This window comes from Struthio camelus, chromosome 3, assembly GCF_040807025.1.
Source record: "Struthio camelus isolate bStrCam1 chromosome 3, bStrCam1.hap1, whole genome shotgun sequence".
NCBI lineage: Eukaryota > Metazoa > Chordata > Aves > Struthioniformes > Struthionidae > Struthio > Struthio camelus.
Window position 1 is genome coordinate 117,564,159 of NC_090944.1, and position 24,881 is coordinate 117,589,039.

Sequence of the window (24,881 nt, forward strand, 5' to 3'; positions counted from 1 at the left end):
ACATTTGAAAGTCCCAGTAACTGCAATTTTATATATCGTAATTTGAATGCATAAACATTTTGCATATGTAAATATTAGATTTATATTTTAAAAAAAAAAATTATGAATTTCTTTAGAAGCTGCTTTTAAACATGCAGCCTTTTTGTCCAGCCCGAACTCATCTTAGTTCTGTGGTTTCTTGCAGGCTAGGAAAGTATCTGAACAGTAGCAGCCTTCTAACAAGGAAAATGTCTCCTGCTCCAGAAGAATTCAGATATAAAATAAGGGCCTCTGTATGGAGGAGAAGGCCTGGAAATTCAAGTGCCTTATGCCAGCCTATTCAGCTGGGAAAGTGTTAAATGCTAGCATTAAAACTGTGCACTCTGTGCGTGATTTTAACTGTATTTTAATTTTATTTGGGAGCAATTGCTTTATAGATTATAATTTCTGTCCTCCGAATCACCAGTTGGTCCAGCAGCCACAGGCTGAGGGACATTAACCTAGATGAGACAAATGCCCAAGCACATAACCGCTTGTTACTTACTGGTCAGAACACAGCTTATTTCTTACAGAGCATACTCTGTGATTTAGACATACCTGATGAAAAAAAGCAAGCATAACAAATCCCCGCTTCTTATCGAACATTGCTAATAGAAATGTGTAGGTGTATGAACAAGCAGCGAATCAGACAAGATGGGGTAGGAGAGAGGAGTGCAGCAGACCCCCTCCACGACTGCAGCTCCTGGAGCAGCGGCTCACTTTGGGGGAGCTGGGAGCCTCAGCAGTCATTGCTGAACACCTCAGGCAACAGCAACCACCTCAGCTTGCAGCGTTAGGTAGGGCTCGTCTCGAATTTTCCTAATGGGGAGTCAGGACACGTTCAGGTCATGAAACGCAGACACAAGAATCGCAAAGCTCTCCTGAGCACGACGATACGCACACGTGTATCGATCTCCACGCGCTGACATCCTTGCAGACACACTTTCACACACACCCACATACGTGACAGATGCAGACCGGCATTGCAAGCCCCAACAGAGAAAGCAGAAGAGCTGTTAAGCGCAAGCAGGCGTAAACTGGCAGAGCTCTGTAGTGACACGGCGTCCGCAGTCTGCAAACACCACGTCAGGTTGCAGCCACCCTTGTCTTGTACCCTGGAGTTACAAGCTCAGTACAACAGATTCTTATTTAAAAATACACTTTATTTACAGCACATTCAAACTTCATTTTGAAAAAAATATAACTGTACATAAAACTTTAAGTAATTTTTCCACTCATAGTTAACAAAAACACAATGAGATTTATAGTTCATTGATTCGGCAATCATGGAAATTATATTTTGGCATGTTATTTAAATCACATAATGAACAGAAAAACCTGGAGGAAACGTAAGCAACATAGCTCCGTAAATGTAACAACTTCATACAGTGACATCCTCATATCAAGGTATCACAGTTCAAATAAAGTATTTACCATTGAAAGTGCTTCCACTGTACAGCAAAGTAGTAGAATCTATAGAAATCTTCATAGTATTTTCATTATCTTTTCTGAAATGCCCCTTTTACCTACAATCCAATTACTGATCCAAATTTTCCCCAAAGGTGTTGACTAAACGAACTCTACTGATTTCATTATACCTTCTCAGGTTTAGAAACCAGCTTTCTGTAAAAGCAGGTTCAGGTGGAATGCTCATAAGGAATTCAAAGGCCATATATCAGGCTGACCACTTAGCTCTTCCACATTGTCCAAAGGACGTAAAGCAGCCCTTGGGGTAGCTCACATCAAGCCATGCTATTCACCCCCATGGGCAGTGAATTTCACCTCAGGGATAATATGGACGCCAGCATGTTACCTTCAAAAGTTCAGAACAAAAGGTAACGTTCACGAAGGTGAACATTATAATTGAGTGAGGGAGTGAAGAAACAAGAAAAAAACAAACAAACAAAAATGCAGAGCAGGTAGAAGTAAATATGGTCATTAAAATAGTGCATAAAAGAGGTATTTGTAAACTGTATATAGACACATAACCTACCAGAAGGCTAGCAAAACCTTACGGTCTTTATGAAAAGACAAAGAATAACGAAAAATTTTAAAAAGAAAAATGGTTGCCCTACAAGCCAAAATAAAACTTGGTAGAGCAAAGGAAACTGCTAAAAATAACACGACAAGAAAGAAGAGCAAAGGCAAGAGTTGCATTAACAGAGATACACAAGAATGAAAAATTAAAAGTCAGATTGGTATGTTTGGTCAAAGGACAACGTATGAAAAAGTGACAACAAAAGGCCCACGACTGATGAAGGCCAGTAAACTGCTTTTGCAGTCAATGATGTCATGTTAATATATCCCAGCTCCTGCTCTTAGTCCAAACACTATCTGCCTAGGCTAGCAAGTGTGTCATGCTCATATGACTAGGTCACATGTGTGCCTGGTTATGGATCAGAGGGCCACACAAGCTGAACAACTGGCTCAAAGTCACCTGCGTTTTAAGCAGACTTCCTTTGCTACAGATAACAGCGATGGGCATAAAAGGGAAACTGCAAGAGAAACTGAATGCCACAGTGGTGCAAGCGGAAAGGAAATGTTGAAGAAGAGAACAGGGTAGCACGACTAATGGCAATAATCAGAAATTTTACATTATTGAACTGAGAGAAGAAAGCAATGAGGTTAAAGAGGCCAAAAAAAGAATTTATGAAAATGTAATATGCTACAAAACGGAATCCAGAACAAGTGCCCTAGATTAGGGTGAATATTGAAATATATTTCAAAATGAGGTAAACATAGTCCAAAAGAATCAGAGAAAATATGCCAAGAACTTAAGGGAAATTAGCCAATAAAAAGTACACAGTGAGTGGAATGATATCTTCTACAAAAGTAGCAAGGGACCGTCCAGTAGAGCCTAGTTTTGACACATTTAAAATCAGAGGAGAAAAAAAATTGTTGTAGGACTCAACGGAAGGCAAAGCTACTGCGACAGGAACCTTTGTGGGATACCCTCCACAGAAGTCCCTCCACAGAAAAAGCAAGGTTCACCTATCCAGGAACTTAGTTCTATTGGTTTTGCTTGCTTGCCTAAGTAATTTGAACAGATTTGATGCAATAAAGCAGTTTGAAATATATTTGTTTTCTAGACCTGAAGATTTCTATAACCCCTGGTATTTTCCTATTTATTCACAGGCTACAGTACATTCAGTTCATAATTATAATACATTCAACCAGACAGGCAAAAAAGTTTAAGAATCTTACTTCATTGTATGTTCAGGTTACAACACTTTCAAATACTTAAGAAATAGATAACCACTGTTTAAAGAAATATTGGAAGATTAAAGAAAAAGATGATCCATTTTATCAAATACCCCAACATTATATATTTCTAATTCCAGAGTAAAACAATACCGCCATTAAATCTTTCAACCATTTTACACAGAAAAAGGCTGCCTGACTTAAGACACAAATGCACAAGTCTGAAAGGGTGCTTGTTCTAAAGACTATCTGGGAGCTGAGCAGGAGGTGAGTTCCCCCATAGACTTTGCTATTATTTTAGGAGCCTTCTCTTCCAGTTCTCAAAGAAAAGAAGAAGAAAAAAAAGCACAGGACCCTATAAATACGTTCTATAGATCTAAAAACCTACATTTAAACATAATCATAGCTGAATGTAAAAAAAGATTAAAAAAACAGAAGGGAAGCAAGGGCTCTCTTACCTCATGCCATACACTTAAATGGCACAGTAATTTTTATAATATTTCCTGATTTACATTAATTTGTTCAACTCTGAAGCAAAATCCTGCTGCTTTCACCTCTACTGCTGCCAATAGGGTCAAAGAGACTGCAGGATCAAGCTTTTAGTGCTATTAACATAGAGTTTAACATATTTAATACAAACCTACCATGGAAGGTTATTAAAATGTACTCATTTACCCAAGAATCTGCTCAAAAGGGGTAAATACAGATCTAGAAAAGCGTTATTTAGATTGCAATCATTCCTTCAGTAAACATCATTTACCAAGCAGCAAAATATCCTGCTGTGTCTCTCATTATGCATTGACTTAATGTAATCATGCTTATTAATAAGGAGTTGGCTACTTTCAAGACAGCCTTACAAGGAGGCTCTGGTATTTTCCCAGCCCGGTTAGGAAATCTTTTTGCCCTTTCTACTAAGGTGCCCCTGAGGTAAAGACACCGCTATTTTATAAAGGTGTCCTTGTAAACAAATAAATAGCTCGTCCAGGCTACACGCAGCATAGAAAGGCTGCTTTGGATAGCAAAATGCATCTGAAAGCTTCTGGAGCCAATCTGCCTAGCTGGGTGAGGCCATGCACTTTGCCCCGTGAGGACTCGGTACTGGCTCTCCTCTACTGAAAGCCTGGAGAACAGACCTGACCTAAATCCCAACACCGGTGTCACCTTGTTTTCCTTAAGCACCCTAGCATGTCTCCAAAAAGTACCAGTAGCAAAAAGGATAATGGAACTGCTTCACTAAATACACTGAAATATACCTTAGGGTGAGGGTGGGGGGCACTTAAATGTTGAAAGTGAATCAACAAGAGATAATCTAGATCAAAACAGGACAAATTCCCAGTACTCTAAAAGGCTCCCTTTAAGTGGTAACGCTGCGTATAAAATTTTAAAGGGACTTTCTTAATTAATGCAATATTAAATTGTGTCTTAATGATAGAATGGAATTGCAGAATTTTAATTATTCATGATAGATACATTAGCTTATTTATTCAGCATGAATAATGATAGACACTCAGTGTTAACGATACTGCAGTCATTCCACATGATAATGAATTAAGACTGTGGCTCTTATATATTGTCAAGAAAAAGAAAAAAGGACGGAGTTGTATAATCACAACAGTGAACAAGAGAAGTTGATGACTGCCTTCATTTTCGTTTACTAGAATCAGTAGAGACAGTATTAGCTAGGAAGCATTCCTTAGCTTTCATGACAGGAAGTATATTCTTATCTGTAATTAAGCTAAGACTCCAAGATTAGTAGTAGAGGAGTAGGATCAGCTTCTGGTCTGTCCCTGAACACAGAAGTCAATCAAGAAAATAACACAAGTTAAAAATTCCTGAGTGCTTGCTCTCCCCATTAGACGCTCTTAACCTCATTCACAAACTCACAGCAGAGAAGCACAGGAGTTACTGTCAAAAATGAACTCCTGGCTATGCAAAATGGGCTCTACAGCTCAGTAAAACATCTCTACTAAAGTCCTTTACAAAAATACAGTGCTTCAGCCCAGTACAGTCATTAACTCACTACAGGGCTTTCAGGAAACAGCCCACTTCAGTAGAAAAGCCCGAGTTTAATTCGTAGTGCCACTGGCCATAAACTGCAAGCATCAGTGTAGACAGCAATACACCTGATTCGCCCTAATAATAGAAGTGCACACGTAGTTTCATAAGGAACTGTGTTAGGCTGTATCAGGAAAATCTTAGATGAATGCAAGACTCTTCATGAAAATATTAATCCTTATTTCAGATACGAGTTTAAGTGTATTTTGGTTGACGGCTAAAGCACATATTTTTTTTTGCGACACCAACTTCAGCTACAACCTGCGACGGCCCACTTTTCCGCCAGGATATTCTTGTTCTATGGGAAGATTATGCAGAGTGAACTGCTTAAAATCGTGTACTGCTCAGCTGTGATTTGTTATCAGACATTGTACAATTTTTCATGTTTTTAACACTATCCTCTGTCAGTGGGTACTCAATAGGGATTTCAACATCATTTTTACTTGAACTATTGTCTTTATGCGGTGCAGAAAGGCCACTATCATTTTTCTCAGCATAGCCATTGGCTTGAGGGAGCGATGTCTCCTGCTGACTGCAGCAGAGCTGAGAGTCACAGGCTTTTGAGATGCAGGGTGAGCTGCACAGGAGCTGGGAGGTCTTGTAGTCAAGGTACTCTGGTTGGATGGTCACTGAATGGATCCCTGCTTCATGGAAAACCTTCCGTATTTTATAAGCAGCATCTTGGTAATCAGTAGAGGTTTGGCACTTGACATGAAGAGTAGCAATATTCTTCCCACCTGCAAGCTCCCAGACATGCACCTCATGAAGGCTGCTAACCCCTGGTACATGAGCTAGTTTGTCAGCTGGAAAACATAAGAAAAAGTTATTAGATGGTTTGGTGTATGGGCTAGTTACTAGCTGTTTCATTCTTATGAAGAACCTTATCTGAAAAGAGCAGTGTCTTTTAAAAAAGAGCTGCATTTTATCAGTACGTCTGTTCCCAGCTGACTTAGTTCAGACTGGCGGTGACCACACGAGCAGGGCCTTCCAGGCCTTCTGGCTTCACCCTCTCTCTCTGGCTCCCTAGCGGCAATTAATCAGCAGCTTGTAGAGTATCAATTCAATGCAAGACCACCATTTTCTTGGCTGAGGCCTCCATCTTCTGGTCTGCTTAGTCCTGAGCACGACGGGATTCCAGAAATAGACAATGTTCTACCATAATTATCCAAAGTGAACAATGCCAGACAGCTTGGCATCGTTCACACTGGATAATTAACTGCTCTTAATTGAAATTTCTAAGGTATTTCGGAAGTCTTTAGAAGGAAGCACTGCAGGGTTGGGAAATATTAAAATTCGATGTTGTTTCTTTCACAAACACCCCGCACAAAGCATTAACAGTTCCAGACCTGGTATTTTTTGTGTATTGCTGGAGTACCACATTCTCAAAATGCATGCTTTAACTAATCCAAAGAGATTTGAGTCATGTTGCTAGGACACAGGCATGTGACTATTTCTTACGGTTCTTGAGAATTTAGAGCTGTTATGAGTACATAATCCAAACATGTCATTCCAGAAACAACATGTGCATTGCAATATATCATTAAAACTAATAGCATTTCAACAACAAATCTGACTTACTCAGTAGTTGCATATTAACACCTTTGGGAACCATCTGCAACAAAATAATCGAGGTCTCTTTGATAAGCGGGAATGCAGAAGACAAAATGATCAACACCATAATTACAGTCAGGCTTGGATCGATGTAGCACTGCCAGTTACATGGAGCATCAGCCCGCAGAGGAAGTATATGAAAGATTGTAGCTGTAATTACCACGACCACAGATCCAAGTGCATCTCCCATAACATGCAAAAGAACACCTAAAGCAAATGACAATAAAGCTTCATATTAGTCTTTTACCCATTGTTTGTTTTGTAACAAAATGCTACACTTTTCAAATCTATTTTACTTTACATGAAAGTAGTGTATTTCAGCGCTAGAAGCAAAGTTTTCAATAACAGCTTTCAGAACACAAAAGAAAGGGAAGTACTGACTCTGAACCACGGCTCTGTGAGTGGGATGCATTATTAAACATTTAGGGTATGCTAGCAACTGTGGTCCAACTGCAAAACCATGGCAACGTAAAATGTGCTTGCTTAAATGTCTGCCAATTATTAAGAGACCCTGGCTCATGTAAATGGCATTCTCAATTAAAATTAATGACTGAATCTATCAGTTCTATCCTGGAAGCTAAGGGAGCCACAAACCATCCCTAATAAGTAATAATTATTCTCCTCTCTCAGCTTCTGTGACTTTGTTGAAATCTGAAAAATCACCTGAGGTAAACTAAGGAGCATTCAGTCTTATGGTTCCAAACGCCCCAAACTCTGATTTTTAGATTAAGCTTGATTACTTGTCAAACTAATCTTTGCCCCACCAATGCCATTAGCCTTCAGGCTCAAAGAAGATCAGAATTTGGTCTGAAATTTTTTTTTATGTGCCGGTACCACTCTAAGAGGAGAGGAACGCTTCATACAACTTTTTACATCTGTACATATGTCTTCGCACTCAAGGTAACGAAAAGACACAAGAGAGGGTCTTGGGAATAACATCTGTAGTCACACTTTGAACTATAATGACCAAGCAATGTTCTTGCTAAACGGTTACAATAATCTGAGACCCTTCATTGCTTTTTTACTACTTTGAATAGCCTTTCCCCTTCCTGTCATTACTAGAAAGCACTCCAGTTTTGTCAGCCTTTACGATTCATACCCAGATTCCACTTCAACCCATGCTCAATTTGCAGTGCCTCTAAATATATAAAGTTAACTCCTTCGTCAGCATTTTCCTTTTCATTTGGAGTACATGAGAGACTAAAACGGGCCACCTCCCTTTAACATCCCTGTAACATCACTTTCAGAGGCTTCACTCCAATTTAATCCCTTCCTCTGGACTAGAAAAGATGCAGCCGGCTCCCTCTGAAGCACATTAACAACTCGGCTAAGCAAGTTTTGACCCTTCAGTGATGCTAGGCACTGAATTTCTTCAGACTTAGAGCCCTACCCTTCCTGCTGCTCCTTGCCAGCTCGGCGCCTGAACACTGATCCTCTGTGTGCAAAATGAAAGCAATAATCATTAAGAGTTCCTGGGATCATTTGTGTAAGATAAGAAAGTACAAACTTTCAATGAATCCAGCTCTTTCTGCTAGAGTCAGGAGTATTTTGTCCGACTGACAAACTCCCATACTGTTTTGCGTGTTGCAGCACTGTTGCAGCATTTCTTTTTATTTATATGTAATCTGGATTTCACCATGTTAACTCTGAGAAGCGGAACAGGCAAAACACAATCTCTAAAATAACTGATTGAAAGAGCATAACTTAAAAAGAGTAAGAAAACGTTCCATAAAGACTTTTTCTGATAAAAAAAAAGTTACAAATGTGTCACAATTTTGATAAACCATGAATTGCGAAGACAGAATTTGGAAAATGCTTGTTTAACTGACATGCAAAATTAACATGGTTACTATATGTGTCTTAATTATGTCTCACCTAATGAGGGCCCAGAAGAAAGTGAACCCATTTCCCTAAAGATCCCAAGAAGCTGTGAGTATAAAACAGAACTGAAAATACATTTTTATTAAATAAAGTCACTATGATAATACCACAGATAACCCATAGATATAGCTTGTGTTTGAAACTATCAAAGTGAAAATATTTTTTATGAAAATATTTAATTTGGATCAATGCCAGATAATCTAAGGCTACTACTCTGCATATGTCCATGAAGCAAAAAGTATAATAATTAATGCAGGTAGGCAGAATGTCTGAACCTCTGTTCCTATCATTTTAAAATCAAGGAAGAAGTTTCTCTGCCAGTCCATTTTGTTCAGCTTCGTTTTCCCCGGAGAGATTAATTCTAAAAAGTACATCATTTTTTACGAGATCATTATGAAGTTTTAAGGGTAGCTATGTAACTAACTTCCAGCAGCAGAAGAAAAAAAGCATAGATTTTGAGTCAAGCAGAATTTGAGAGACTTATCTGTAATACTGGCCAAAGCAGCAAGGAATATTACTAAGGATGATAAGAATGGGTAGATTTTACAAAGACAACATACTTTAAACAGCGCTTAAAGAAAAAATCTCTTTTTAAAATAAATGAGGACAGGGATCTTAAAATAACTAATACAAAACTCCTTATCCTTCAGACATTTTTACTAGTTTCCCAACATCACTATGCCAAAGCACTGCCATTCAGGCAAATAAGGCTTTCTCTAAAATATACTCATTGTTTGGTTTTCTCCTTCCCTTCTGCATCCCTGAAAATGACAGATTGCTTGTCCTGCTCCAGTACAATTGCCTGAACACTGACATAAAATCCACTGACAGCAGCTCCTAGATATTCAGTCATTGTTGTAGCATGCGGTTCAGCTTGCAAAGTGTCCTCTCCTCCTCATGCACACACATCTCTTTTGAAAGACTTCTGAAAATCTTTACGCATACACTAAAAACAGGTGCCTGACTGCCATGTCCACCTGTTACGTTGAATTAATGTGATGACACCTACGTGACTTTACAGGAATATCACACCTTCTCAGAGGCTGATGTGTGTCCATAAGAAACCTTAAACTACTAATCTTGTTACAGCTTTGTAACAGTCCTTTCATTGAAGAACAAAGTTACTGTTTAATATACTCAAAGATACCTAATTTTGGTCCTGTTTGGAATATGTATGTAAATACGTACACCTACACAAATACATGGAGATTTTGGTTAATCGATTCCTAAAAGTAGCCCTACTGTTTCCCTCAGCAGATAGCCAGAGATCTGCTGAATTCGTTATCGTAAAAGGGCTGACTCTGTAACAGACTCTCTCAGGGAGTGGTTCACAGTTCAAGGACCTGCAAAGACACCCTGCTAGGGTTTCAGTCTGCAGCACTCTGTTCCTTGTGTTGACTACGATAACATTACTAACCTTGTGATTTAAAGAAACTCTCTTTTCTGCCCAAAAGCATGTAAAAGTTGAAAACTGCTTGACTACTAAAGCAGTGGTACTCAAAGAAGCGCCTCACAGATGGGTGCTTAATCTTCTTGCAAAGCCTCTAGTGACTGGAACCTAGTGCAAGAGGCTTTGCATCCTTGCCAAAAGGTGCACCTGCAATTTTTTTTGAAGGATTAAAATCAAAGTATGAACACCCCGAAAGAACTAAGTCAGCACGTGGTTCAAATCAGCATCACCCTATTTTGTTATTCTCATCCATGCAACTTCACACAACCGAAACCTTTGTTTTTAAAGACAAGTGGATCCATATACATAGAAAATTCCTGGGTTTTTTGCTCTAATATTTGCTGACATTTGAAAAAAAATAACCTGAAGTGGAAACCAGAAAGTATTTACAGTTCATATAATATTAGTCTTATGAACCCATCACTGTACCTCTGATGTTCAAGGCTTCGGACTTTTTCTCTGTTTTCCTCTCAAACCCCCCATCAGGCCTCTTTTGGTCGTTTGGTGAATCACCTGCATTCAAAGAAGAAACGCTGTGTTGTGTATAAGTTCTACAAACAGAAAAAACATCGACCTTCTCAAAACCAACGTATTTGAAAGAACAAGAAAAAAAAAAAAAGAAGAAGAAGAAGAAAAAAACACACGCACACACACAGAGGGACAAAGCCATTTTCCGACAGCTTTTCAGGCGCACACGCACACGCACACCCACACACGTCCCAGCCGGGACGCGCTGCAAAGCCGGGGCGAGGCGAGGCTGCGCTGCAGCCGAAGGGCACCTGCTGCGCCGGCGGCGGCCTCGGGGGGCTCCGCGGCGGCGGCCTCGGGGGGCTCCGCGGCGGCGGCCTCGGGGGGCTCCGCGGCCGGGGGCGGCGGCGGGCGGCGGCGGCGGCGGCAGCAGGCGGCCCAGTCCTGGAAGACGAGGAGCCCCACGAGGTTGACGGCGAGGCCGAGGGCGCCGACGATGAGCACCAGCTCGGCGTCGTCGATGCGCTCGGGGCGGGCGAGGCGGAGCACGGCCTCCACGAAGATGGTGAAGCAGAGGGCGGTGAGGAAGACGGCGTTGCTGAGCGCCCCCACCGCCTCGGCGCGGCTGTAGCCGTAGGTGGCGCGGGGCCCGCGGCGGCTGCGGCGGGCGATGCGCCCCGTGGAGAGGCCCACGCAGAGCGAGATGAGGTCCGAGAGCATGTTGAAGGAGTCGGACACCAGCGCGATGGAGTTGCCCATGTAGCCCGACACCAGCTCGGCCACGAAGAAGCCGGCGGTGAGCACCAGCATGAAGATGAGGCGGCAGGTCTTGCCCGAGTACCGCCCCATCGCGGCGCACAGGCTCTGCCGCTAGCGCCGGAGCATGCCCATGCCCATGCCACCGCCGCCGCCGCCTCGCTCCGCCGCCGCGCAGCCACCGAGCGCCGCCCTTAACGCCGCCGCCGCCGCCAGGCTCCGCCCGCTGCCCGGCCCCGGCTCCGCGCCCGGCTCCGCGCCCGGCGCCGCGCCCGCCCCGAGCCCTGCCCGGCCGGGGGGCTGAGGGACGGCCGCCCGGGCCGCCGAGTCGCCAGGGCGTGGAGGACGCGCGGCGCGGAGGGCAAAGGCGGGCGCGCTCGCTTTGGGCATGCCCCTCTTGGAAAGGCGGAGAAATCTGGGCAGAGGCAGCATTTTGGCTTGGACTCTCTCCAGCACGCCAGGTACCGGTCTTTCGTGGGCTGGCTCGGTACGGCGAGGCTGTAGTCACAGACCCAGCAAGCGCACTCCTTTGGTGCTTTATTGGTGGCTTGAGTGTCAAATCACAGCATAGACTGCCATCTACTGAACCGCCAGATCATTTCCTGTCAATATCCTTAAAAAAAAGCCGTGTTCACACCATACATACATGCGCACGAATCCAGCGTAGCCGGGGAAAATTAATATCGTGCGTTTATTTTACCCTGCAGAGCAGTCTATAAGAAGCATAACAAACGAGAACACCTCTACCCCGTGTTTGTAGAATTCTTTTGTCCTCCGGAAAGCGGCACCCGTGCCCCTTGGAAAAGGGGCAGGGCATCACTGATAAAACAGCAGTCTGACATGATGAGAGCGATAGGGTAACTAAAGGAGCTGCTAGAAGTTAAGCCTTTTCTAACTGCTGGGTTCTTAAGAAACAACTGCCAATGTCACTAGATTTTCAGACACCCCAAACTGGACTTCCGGTGTATTTCTTGCCTCGCTTCAGAAATAAATAAGAAAGAAAATCAGAACCGAGCTCAGGAAGAATAAATTTAAATAAAAGAATAAGAACTAAAGAAAACAGTGTCCTAAAAATTACATCCTGTGAGAGTCTGGAGTATTTCAGTAATGCAAGGGACGCTCTAGTGCTGAAGTTACTACTTCGGCTACTACAATTCACACGAAAGTGTCACTAAGCTTTTCCCTGCACTTGACAAAGTGTATATTGGTCTAACTATCACATGATAAGCAGACAGGACTGGAAAACACTATCATGCCCCTCCTACTGAAGCCGTGGTTCTCTGCAACTAAAAATTTGAGACCTAGAGAAAGATTCCTCTTCTATTCCAGCTCACAAGAGATACTGCATTGTTACTGCCATTGACTAGGTTTCATCCCTTGCTGGAGTACAGCTTGTACACGAAACACCTCAGTTCCACCTAAATTCTGTGTGCACAGCCAAGGCCTGTATTGCGTGCAGCCCAGGGCATATCTCAGCGGCTTGAATGGACGGATGGAGCCACTCAGGGGATAACCTCCCTCATCACAAGGGTTAACATGCACAGCTCCCAATTAGCTGGAGATTCTTGTATACGCCCTTCACACATTCAATGCCCAGGCAATAAAAGTATCTTGCAATATTCAACATTATCAAATACATAAAACAAAATGTATTGAAGAAACCTCTTGAAAGAAAAGCTCACCATAATGACCACGCCGATGGCGGGAGCAGATAATATAATTAAATCAAGGCGTATTTCAGCTTTAATATTAAATCTACCAACATATGATGAGAAATTTTAAACAGTACTGTCAAATAAAAAGCCATATGACACAACTGGAGCAAAAAGTAGAAAAACATTTGAGTTATGGGAAGCTTAACTAGAGTATTAGATAAAGACTTAAAAATTAAGGACTATATCTTCTTTAGTGTAATTAATAATACCAAATGCTGCCTCTGGCACTTCACTTACAGTCAGAAAATTCACTGAAGCCCAGCTCATTGCAACTGCATAAAACTGAAACATATTACCAATCGATCTTATTTTAGGAATATGTATAATACAGTTCCTGGAACATCATTCATCCTCCTGTGCAAAATATGCATTAATTCTCTTTGAAACAAAATCACATGTCATAGTCCTGCACTCACTTCAAAAACATATAAAAATATATTAGTTATTTTCAAGAAACAGAACTAAAAATATTTTTTCTGCAAATAATTCAAAATCGTGACTAAGCCCTCTTACATGGAGAACAATTAAAGATGATTCACTGGAATAGTCAGAAGCAGCACATATTCAGAAGCAGTACATAGTCAGGCATTCAGTCGGCTCTAAATCTGTTTCTGTCGAGCCACTGATTCTTCCTTGCTCTGCATGTCAAGTTTAGGCATCTTGATCTACTTCGCAAGACCTGGCACTAGTCTGAAATTCACACTTTAACGTAAGAATCAAAGAGCGTTTCTGCTGGGTTAGACCAAAGGTCCGTCTCTGAACCACTTGCAGTTCTAGTCTATGGTTTTGGAGATGCGGGAACCAAATTGCACAGTCTTGAAACCACAGGTGAACCACAGATTCATACTTGAGCATAACAGCGTTCCCTACTGTATCCTATATTCTTTTCACAATGCTGCCTAACATTTCATTAGTGTTTTGTCTTCTGGGAGTTTAGCAGACATAGTCGTGGAACTGGTCATTTTCTTCTGCTTTCTGCAGGTAATCCTCTTGCCTCTTTTGTTTGTGTCTCGCTCCCTACTCTGAGTTTTCGCTTACACTAGTATGCATACAAACCTCCCCGGCCTTGTTTATCAAGGTACCACACCAACCTCACACAAATGTCTCCTAAAACTGTCGTCAGAACAAAGTTACCTCGGTCATTCTTTTTTATCTGGTAAGTCAAGTCATTTTCGGTAACCAGAAAAATTAATTTAACTCAACCTTCAGAAGGAAGTGCGTATGTTATCCTAATAACTCTTCTGGACTTTGATCCTCTTCCACGTAGTCCAAATGAAAGTCTTGATTCTGCAAATAGGAGGCACCAAGCTGTTACCAGGGTTTCCACAGAGGGTCTTCCATTGTAAGCATTACGCTTCTGCCTCCATCAATCCACTTGCAGTATCAGAGCGTTTGATCTTAAATTCTTGTGGAAAAGGACTATGCTTCTGGTTGTTTTGCAAAGGGCTTAGCATCCTAGCATGCTTTATATTCACTGCAAACATTCAATTATATAATGCTATAGCCCCTTTAATGAAGTTTGGAAAAGGTTATCCAACTTCTTAGTTTTCTGAACTGTCCTCCAGCTTTAGTTTCAGCTACTATACTGCTAGAAGCATTGTTGTTACAGTTTCCTCCTCCTAATAAGAAGCAGGAATTAGTAAAATTCTTATGAACAGACTAGGGTTTTTTTGAACCCTAAAGACCCAAAGTACTCCTATAAGCTTCCAGATTTTTGTATGCTAAGCTTTTAAGGTTTTCTGCACACTAATTGTTGACATTTTTACCTAAGGCAGCTGTCTAGCCAATAGTCCATCTCCACTTGTGGGCCACTTAAGTAGCAGTAACAATAGGTTAAATATACATGATACTTTCCCAGAATGCTCTTCCCTCCTTCGAGTATTTTCAGCTGAAGTGAGTTTCTGAGCTAGATATTTCCATATTTAGTAGCACTCAATATATTTCTCTTACATGCACTTGTCCAGCCTTTCACTCACCAAAGTAAACTTTAACATTGTTTGGCAACAAGATCCAACGTCTTCCACCTGTGATGTGTGGTCTTTTTCTTTGTTTTGAACCTTGATCCTGCTCGTTTTATTTGATATCCCCTAGTTCTTGTATTAGAGGACAGGCAATGACTATAGATCTTCTCTGTGCCACTCGTGATTTTGCACGTTCCTATCACATTCTCCCTAAGTTAACCATTTTCAGGTTGACAGGTTAAAATCTACTTCGCTGTTCCTTATAGAGAAGCTGTTACCAGCCTTTGAAAAAAAAAAAAAAGGATCTCTTTCTAACATTATGTCTAATATTTTACAATATTAGACAACAGTAACAATATTATTGTTCTTCTGCTACTGGATGAAGAAAGAAAATAAAATTACTTATCACCTAATGTTGCTACAGAAAATAAATAGAAGAGTTTGGATAGTAACAAAACATCATGACAATAAGGAACTAATTAAGGACACAGTAATTAGGAGGGTTCACTCTTCATCCTGCTTATCAAAGTCCTGGCAGAGATCACTTTTCAACTCCTCATAAAAGTAAAATGATTTGTGAAAGAAATTTCAGGCATAGTCTGGAAGAAACTGAAGAGTGAAAGAGAGAAGCACCCACACACCACTGTACATTTTAAAGAAGTGACATATTTGTTTGAACCTATGGGAAGAAAGATACTACATTCGCACTGAAAAGTTGAGGTTGCCACTAAGCACAGTACAACTAAAGACAGCATCATCATCTGTAAGAGTCTGAAATCCAATGGGTGGGTGAAACTGGACCTTTAAGCTTGTGTTTCTTTTTTGTGCAGAGCCTAAAACATGTTCAGTCCAACAATATCTAGTGACAGCCTTGAGAGACTCTCAGGTCCGTGTCGGACAGCAAATTGTTCTGAAGGGGTCTGTAGGATGAAAATCTTTTTTGTAAAGCTTGTTTCTTTATATTAGAATTACTGGACCAAATTCATAGCTAATGTAAATGGAAACAGTTTGGCTGGCTTCCATCACAGGTAAACGTGATCACCAAATGAATCACAAAATAAACAGCAGCAAACCTTCTTGTGGAATATGATTAGTACAAGAGTATTGTTTGTGGGTTTTTTGTTCCTAGCTATTCATTCATTTTGTTTATTGCATCCTCTAATTCTTCCCAGAGCTCTACCTGAAAGAGGAAGAGAGAGTTTCTTGGCATACAGTGGAGGGCTGAAGGCCTGGGAAATCAGCTCATTAGGGTTGCTTCAACCCAGGGAGCAGAAGCCTAAAACGCAACACTCCCGGCCACGAATGTGACAGTCTGAGAAAAGCTTCGTCGGCCTCCTCTGCAGGGCACAGAGGTGACTGTCACTGGTTACAGTAATCTCTCTCCACAACAGTCCTGAAGCCGTCCCAGAGGACAGACCGGGAGATGACTGGACATGAACACCAGAGTTTTTGTTTCCATCCGAACAGGGCTGAAATATATTGGTAAATCAATCTAAGATGATGAATATGAGATGAGTTAGTTCCTAGCCTGCAGTATCTTCTTTTTGTCAGTCGTCTTCTGTTTTAAGGCGCTTGTTCAGTTTGTTAGTTACCAACCACCATTCTCTACTCTTAATATCTAGTCTAAAGAAACCTTGTACATACCTTAAGACATATCCAGGTAGTATCTGCCCTAGCACCGGGATAGTGCTTCCCTGAATATATTAGCAACTTGCTAATTCACTTTTTAAAATGTATAGTTCAGCTAAATTTCCATGGGAACCTTTCCAATCCTGATTTAATTTTGGTACCAGGAGGTACCAAAACATGGGGCAAGGAGCATGATGAGAGAGCTAGTCATTGATTTTATCATTGTAGATTATACTGAGTCCTATGGCAAAAAATTAATTTACTGTCCCAGCAGCAATTCTAGGCTGAAGCTCCTATCAAACCTGTGCCTTTAGCAAACTGTCTGCAGAATAGCTGTCCAAATAAAACAATTGCAATTTATTTATGTAACAAGTCAGCCTTGTTGTCCTCTACTGTACTAAAGCTGTTTATGACTTTGAACTGAGTTATCCTGCAGTCCTTTTATTTCCTTACAGCTCACAACAGATACCGTGATGTAACTCAGACAGCCTGCCTTTGCCATTAGTATGAAATTAGTTCAAGGCTGAAAGCAAATGTAGTTACCTAAAGTTCAAGAGTACTAGTACAGCTGGAACGTAGGTCCATAAGTTTTGATCTTACTTTCTTGCTATCATGCATGCTATTCAGAGATGCTTAGCTCTCTTTACTTACACACCTGAAAATTTTCCTTCTGCACTTTTCATTTGATTTTGCTGGTTTTGATGTAGAATTTTTCCCCTTTAAGAGAGTTGGGGAAAACAAAATGTGTCTCCCTTAGACTGGCTTTTGAGGTTTCTTTCAAGAGAACAAAGCATTTACAGAAAAATCCGAAGAAAATTTAGTGAAACATGCTTCTTAATAGACTGTCACAGTCTCTTCCCATCTGTCTTGTCTTCCTTAAAGATTCTGGATTAGAGCTTTCAGTTGGTATAAGTTAACATAGATTTGGCCACCTTCCTGGGTACCTGCTTGGAAAGAGAGATTCCAATATATAAGCTTTGGAAGAATTTGATGAGGATGATTTGACACACTATTAAAATAAAGCCGACCTGCAGAAAAGATGTGCGTTCAGTCTTCGATATCCAATAAGCACTTAAAATTACTTTGAGAGTTTCCCTCGGCTTTTTTGTTCAGTTTGAGAGGACTACCTCCAGTAATGCTATCAAAATCAAAGCCAGAAAACCTGAATCCTTGGTTAGAGCAGACTTTGGTTACCTGCATGCCAACACACTAATACCTCAGAGGTTTAAGGAAAAAACTGCATAGAGCACGTGTCCCCTCATTGATATAAATTAAGTTGGCAAGTGTATAGGAGTTGGATATCGTGGTGCACAATACTGGCAACATAAACACATGAGGATGCATTGTATGAATCAAGCAGTCATTTGTTGGTGAACTCAGGTGCTGCATGTTTGACAAACATCTGTCTGCAAATGTAGTTCAGGCATGGATTGGCATGAGTTGTTTACTAAAGGGTTGGTGCTAGGGAAAAGTAGCATCTGCACGATGAAGACATTGAAAATAGAGGTAAATAGTAATAATCAGTAGCAATAATTAGTAGTAAAACCAATCTTGAGAAAATACTTTCAGACCTGTGTGAGAAAAGCACAGAAAGCTCTAAGTTTGCTGTTGTGGTTGCTGTAGCTAGGCTCTTTCCTATTCATTAAAAAAATCTCCAAGCCGTGGGACTGGCATAGTCTGCCCGCTTCCAGCAGTACCTTTGAGAGAGAAACTTATTCAGAGCAGGGAAGTCATTTTTCTTAGAATTCTAACATGTCGGTGAATTAAGTGATCATGAAAATCTTATAGACAACCTGAGAAACTGAAATCCTGTGTTCTGGGAAGAGCAAGAAGGCGAAGCAGTGCCTGTTCTGACTATCCATTTCCACTTTGACCTGCAGCTACGCTGCCTTCCTTCCGAAACCATCCCCAGAGGTGCAAAACAGTCAGCAGTTGTGTGGGTACCTAATAGGCGGGAAAGACAGTACTGTTGGACGTCACATACAGCAGATAGCTCCTACATCCCTGGGACGGGTACTCTTATTACTTGCCCTGGGCCTCATAACGCTTCTCATCATTAGCTTGCTTCTCCGATACGGTTACAATACAAAGCAGTACACAATACTACTCATTTGAGCTTGGTTTTAAGCTTTCACAGGGAGACTTCTGTATTGAAGGGACAGAGCAGCCCCATGGGCTGGGCAGTCTTGTTCCCTCCTTGAATTCTTGCAGAAAGATAATCAAGTCACAGTTTCCTTATATCACTAAAAATTGGGATAAAAGAACAGTTGCTTTGGGGAGCTGTTTTGAGACCTACAGCTGAAGCCGATTTGTAAGGCAGATTTAGTGGAAAGAGGATGGAAAAGAAACTAAGTGGAATTTCAAGCCATTTCCCTTTCTAGTGCCTGCCAACAGAGAATGCATTTCCCCATCCCCTACCACACCTGTGATCACACAGGAGCACAGCTCTAGGCACCCATTTAAAAGACAGTTTTAAGCTTTTTAAAATTATTTCTAATCCCTAGAGCACTTTAGTTTCCTGCAGGATAGATTGCTGGATCTGTTGAATCAGAGAGTGCAGCTAAAAATGCAATTGCTTTTCAACATGTACGCACTTCTGCTTACCTGGTCTCCACTGGGAGGACCTGTGGCATTACGATATAGGTCAGGCAGCCACACGTGCACTTCTTTTGGCCTCTAAACGTCCTCCCTTCCCATGGAATCAATACGTTTGCAACAACATACACAAAAATTGACTTCAGAATATTATAGCAGCAAGGCCTTCCCAAATCACCCTGCCAGTTAAAGCTAGTGTCTCGCTTCATCTCAGTTCATTCACACACGCATACCCTCAACCCAGTCCTACTACAAAAGCCTGGAAAAAAAAGATAAGTCTCACAGCAAGCCTCAGAATAAAGATACTCAGTCTACAGTAGGCCCAGAAGGAGGAAGAAGCTGTTTTCCATTTAAGTGACCACTGGTTTACATGCCACCTCTTATCTCAGAGGCAGGCTGCTGGCGTACAGTGAGATAAAAAATAAAGGCCCCGGGGGTCTCATCACATACGAAGCTCATGCACACGTCTGCTAAATTGCACCTACCAGAACATAAGAGCAAGCCCCTTGGCTGCAGATGCAAAAATGTGTTTTATTTAATGAATTGTGAACTGCGTGAAGACCACCAGGCCTTTCATTAGAAGATTAGATTTGTTTCTCATAGCCTCAACCATTTTGTGCATGGCTTAAAGTCAGACAGGCTGGGTTGGGCGGCATCTCCCCCATTTCCTAGTCCCCACCCCCAGCACAAATCACAAAATGACAGAGCAGATGTTTTCCATGTTAAATATTTATTAGTTTTCTCAAGACAAACAGCAAAGAGTTACTATAATCAGACCTTCGTGGTGCTTTCCCCACAGTGGTCCCCCTAACAGTTTTAAATCACATCTAGATAAGTAGAAGAGATTTACACCCAGCATCCAACACAAGAATAAGCTGATCTCTATGTGTAATAAAACAAGCTTCTGTATTTTTACTATGGACTATAAAAGGTATGGCATGTATTAAAGTTATCTGGTATTTATGATAGGAGCCTAATTTTTTTATTCAGCTGCGTATTACTTTGACTCTTAATTATTCTCAATTTTTTTGCCAAAGTTTTCTGTGTAAGATACAGAGCCTCAGAATTGTCAGAAACCCCCAGCTAAAGCTGCTCTGTCATTTCCAACAGCAAGCGAAAGACAAGCATTTTGTGAATGTTACTTCCCGGTGTATGTGTCTTAGGGAAGCTTTCATATTTTTATGTTTTAACATAATCCAGGAAATATTCGCTAAGTCAAAGCAAAAACTAGCCTGTGCTGCCCTCCATGCTGCTATGGAGAGCCCAGCTGGCCTAAGTACCTCTACAGAGCAGTTTCCACAGGGTACAGAAGTATTTTATATCTGTAACGGCTGCTTTGGGCCAGCATGAGAAGAGAGAAGGGGGCACGTCCTCGCTGCACTCCTGCCGACCTCTGCTGTTAGCACTAATGTAGCACAGAGATCTGGGTGACCTGAATCCAGTGCCAAAGGGAGAGCAAAGACGCAACCGGAGGGCAGAGAAGGTGTATTTTTGGACAAGATAACCCAGTGGGAAGAGCAGCTGGCAGATATGACAGGCGAATATTTGAACGGTGAGCTAGAGCCAGAGCCAAAGGGGGAACAGAGTAGAAGAAAACTTAGGAAATTGGACCAGAGAGTCAAAGAGGGGAGAGAACTGGAGAAAAGGCAGGAGCAGCAGGAGGAACAGACACGTAAGGGCTAAGGGGCAAAACAGATCGATACTATGAGTGGAGACGGGAACCTGGGCCTGCCTGGGTCACGGGACTGGTACCAGAATAGTCTTGGAGGCTGGGACTCGCATTTCCAAAAATCAGGCTTATACTTGCTGGACAAGCATATTTGGACTAAGATGAGAACCTGAGGAGTAGATCCTGGAACTAAAACAAGGGAAAAGGGTGGAGAACTGGGTCAACACACGTGAACGATATCGTCTGTGTCCACCGGACCTCAACGTTCACTGCAGCAAGGCTCCACAGCTCCCCCTTCTGCTGCCAGCAGCAGCCAGGGGACCCAACAGCACTTTTCCATCGCTCGCGCTAGATCACCCAACAGGTGATCTCGGTGAACCGGGTGAACTATTGACTGTTGCTATTAATAGCGGCGCTAATACACGTGGAATAATTTGCTTCAACGGATTTAGAGGCTTCCACCACTCTCAGCACCCGCAATACAACGCTTCGATGACTGAACTACTCTGATTTTTTTTGTTTATACTTTTTCAAAGCAATACAAACAATCACACTAATGGTGCAAGAGGGCGTTTCTCCCGCAAGCGGGGAGATAGTTCCAACCCATTCCCTGCTGGACAGAGATCTGGAGGCAGCTCTCCCCCTCCTCAGGAAAGCCTGGCTCTCGGAGGGCTAGTCTACAACCCTTGGCCCTGCAGTAAACTTTCACTGACGTCAACAGCTTGCACAGGTGTCACCGAGGGTATGGCCTGAGGACAGCTGGCCTGCCCTAGCATAATTCAGACAGCGTTTTCATTCAGTTAGTGGCACTGACGCACTAGAAAATTTGCCTTGACTTCTGCCTCCCAAGCTTGAGGAAAGAGCATCTTTTCCTCGTAGACAGGATAACAAGAAAGAGATGGAATCCCTCGCTGTTTTCCTGTTTTTTATACACACACACACACATATATATATATATACATGCATATGTGTGTATGTTTTTCAGAGTACAGCTATTCAGAAATAACATTTCTTTTGAAAGAAACACAATAAAAATCCCACTCAGGTTATATTTAGAGAACTAGAGGAAATGAATATGAATTTTTACCTAAGTGAGGATTATAAAATCAAGTCCAGATGAAAGAAGCCTTCCTTCTGCAGTAGGAAATGACGCTGCCTTGCCTGTCGGCATTACTGCAGGCAAAGAAGCTTCACTTTACTGAAAATAAAAAGACAAAACTGCAGACAAATCCACACACTGCGTCTATGGGACAGTACAAAACTCATCGCTGGCTTATGCAACTCAAATTGAGGGGAAAGCAAAGCGGGGTTGCCTTGCTTTTCTCAGAACGGGATTTGGACACGCGCCTGCTGGCAGGAGAGGAACGGCTACGGTGTGCCGGGCAGCTGCTCGCAGCATCCTGCAGATTCAGCGAGTGAGGCATTTACCTACACAGCTGCCATTAATCTCCCACTTGCCCGACACTCTCCGTCTTTGGTTTTAGGTGCTGCTGCGTTCCTCCTCTCTGACTTCGCCCACAGGCGCAATTTTCTGCCGGGACGAAACAGTCGTTCTTCCAGAACCCGCCGCGGGCAGAGGCTAAAGCTGTGTGGGGAGGAACTGCTGACGGTTCCTAACGACATAAGAGCCCATTAAATCCCCTGCTAATTTCACGCCACCACAACCTGTGTCTAAGAGCAGCTTAAATCCTAAACAATTGGGCACGCAAACAACCTGGCAGGTAGAATAAGTTGGCATGTGGTTTTGGTGATGTGCACCAGTAAAGTTAGACCTTCGATACCATCTGGAGATGTCTTTAATAACGAACAGAAATATTTTCCACTTTAACTCTTACAGAAAACACATTAAACACTGAAATAGAAACTAACAAATTTCATTTTCTAGCACAGGAAGGTAACAAACTCCAAAGCCCTGTCCAGCCTCAAAGTCAAATATAAATCTTATCTTACCTCTCCTGAACAGTGTATAAAAGCAGCTACTTTATTACACAGGTTCTCTCACCTTTCCTCCCAGGGTGTCCAGTTAATGTTTTGCAAATGCCTGGTTCCTATCCCAACTGAAATATTTCTATTTTTAAGAAATGTGTGTATTTATATATACACACACAGAGCAAGAGCGTGTGCAAGAGCATGAGCATACGCACTTTATGTCAAATAAAGCGAGATATCTTCTCCAGGAAAAAAAGAGAGTCCCGACCCTCCTGCCAAATGTAAAAATTTGAAAATTCTGTGCCAGGAAACATAAGCGGAAAGGCTGAACTTCTGCGCTCTCAGCAAAAACTCCTGCAAAATCCTCACCGCAGATTATGAGCTGTTTGCAGTCAGTGAGATTTTTGCAGGTGTTACGTGGAAGAAAGATTCATGTAGCAGAGGATCACTGTTTCTCCCCTACTCCTCTGTAAAACATGTGTTAGCAAATTTCAGTAAAGAATGTTTCAGCTCTGCGTTTGCAAGTCTTTCAGTCAGCTTCAAATATTCCCAGAACAGCTGGCTTTAACTGCGTACCCGCAAATCAAGGAAAGCTGATATTCTCGTTTTGCCTTTACCTATTCTTTTGTCGCATACAAACTGTGAGCACCTCTCAGAAGGTAATCGCGTCCTGAACAAAAATTACAGCAGAATTACTAAAGCACTGAGAGTTACTAGTTATGGATGATTGATATTTCGGGATCAGGTTCCTCCTGACAAGTATCTCTTCGAGATGGTGGTACACCTTGCCCCCTGTCTGGTCAGCCAGAAGATTAGAGAGAAAATTTTTCTTGTGTCTTTAGAAAGTCACCACATACATACACTACCGGCACGTTTATTACTGAGAAACACACGTGGGGATAGCTGCCGTGTAGAATAAGCAGAAAACATGGATGGGTTCAAGCATAAAATGCATTACCCTTGCTAACAAAAGAATGAAGAAAACGACAATGCTTTACTTGCCCATCTCGGAGAAACAATTAACAGTCAAGCCATTAAACAGAATTGCGGAGGGCTGGCAACGGTGAGTAACTGCATTAGATTATTTACCTGTTTCAATGTCTCCTTGGGGTGCACGACAGTAACAGCAGTCCATGAAGATAACATAGTTTAACACATTGAAGAACAGACCTGCGAGCCCAACAATGAGGACGAGCAATGTTTTTTCAGTCTTCTGAGGATTGAGATACCTCTTGATTGCCTCAATGAAGACGCTGAGCATCAAAGCGGTGGCAAAAACAGAGTTGCCAAAGGCTCCCAGCACATCCGCCCGGGAGAAGCCGTAAGTGTTAGCTTTGTGCCATCTGATGCGGCTGAACCTAACGCCGACTAAACCAATGATCATGGAGACAAAGTGAGACAGGACAGCAAAGGCATCTGAAGCTAAGCTAAGAGAATTGCCAAGGTACGCTACTGAGATCTCAACAGCGAAAAGCACAAGGCTCACAACGCACATGAGGATGAGCCTGCTGCTCCTCCCTGAGTAGCGGCCCATTTCTCTTGCTCTTTCTCTTATTCTGAGGTTCTGTAAGAAAGAGCTGTGCAAGTAACAGCTCAGTCTCTGCAATTCTGCCCTTCACCTGTCAGTGCTGCTCACATGTGGGAGCCACTTTTATAGGAAGCCGTAAAACAATAAATCAGTTTAAAGGGCAGTTTAGCAAGATTTGTCATGTGAAGACAGCTTGAAAGCTCTCTCTCCACTCCTGGAAGGGCTCCACCCTGGGGAGACTTTTGTTTTTTTCACAAAAATAAAAATAAAACAACAGGGACCGCGAGAAGCACCAAGAGGTTGCTACTACAGCCAACGGCATCATCCTCAAAAACAGAATAAGGCCCACACAGGAGAGCACAAGAAGGTGGCCCAGAATTTTAAGATACCAGAGAAGGTATTTCTTTTGCATGAG

The 24,881-nt window shown here is 42.1% G+C and overlaps 1 protein-coding gene across 3 annotated transcripts; it reads right to left on the bottom strand.

Annotated features, from left to right (window-relative positions):
- Positions 1 to 1,160: 1,160 nt before the first annotated feature.
- SLC30A10 (solute carrier family 30 member 10) lies at positions 1,161 to 24,565 on the bottom strand. 3 transcript variants are annotated; one of them, XM_068939872.1, is made up of 4 exons: positions 24,028 to 24,565; positions 10,646 to 10,729; positions 6,853 to 7,092; positions 1,161 to 6,077 (listed from the first exon to the last, which is right to left on the bottom strand). In XM_068939872.1, the coding sequence occupies exons 1-4, from the start codon at positions 24,470 to 24,472 to the stop codon at positions 5,602 to 5,604; spliced, it is 1,245 nt and encodes a 414-aa protein (XP_068795973.1). In that variant the 5' UTR covers positions 24,473 to 24,565; the 3' UTR covers positions 1,161 to 5,601. The 3 variants fall into 3 exon arrangements, with proteins under 3 accessions (XP_068795973.1, XP_068795971.1, XP_068795972.1); XM_068939870.1 differs by lacking the exon at positions 24,028 to 24,565 and adding an exon at positions 10,923 to 11,641 and having other exon boundaries at positions 10,646 to 10,767; XM_068939871.1 differs by lacking the exon at positions 24,028 to 24,565 and adding an exon at positions 10,996 to 11,638.
- Positions 24,566 to 24,881: the final 316 nt, after the last annotated feature.

Excerpts from the sequence above, each read along its gene's own strand:
- SLC30A10 (XM_068939870.1), bottom strand. The coding sequence starts at position 11,533 with ATGGGGCGGTACTCGGGCAAGACCTGCCGCCTCATCTTCATGCTGGTG. Across the intron at positions 10,768-10,922 it reads CGGCTGGGACGTGTGTGGGT|AACTTATACACAACACAGCG; the intron begins GTGCGTGTGCGT and ends TTCTGTTTGTAG. Across the intron at positions 7,093-10,645 it reads CGAAGCCTTGAACATCAGAG|GTGTTCTTTTGCATGTTATG; the intron begins GTACAGTGATGG and ends CATTTGCTTTAG.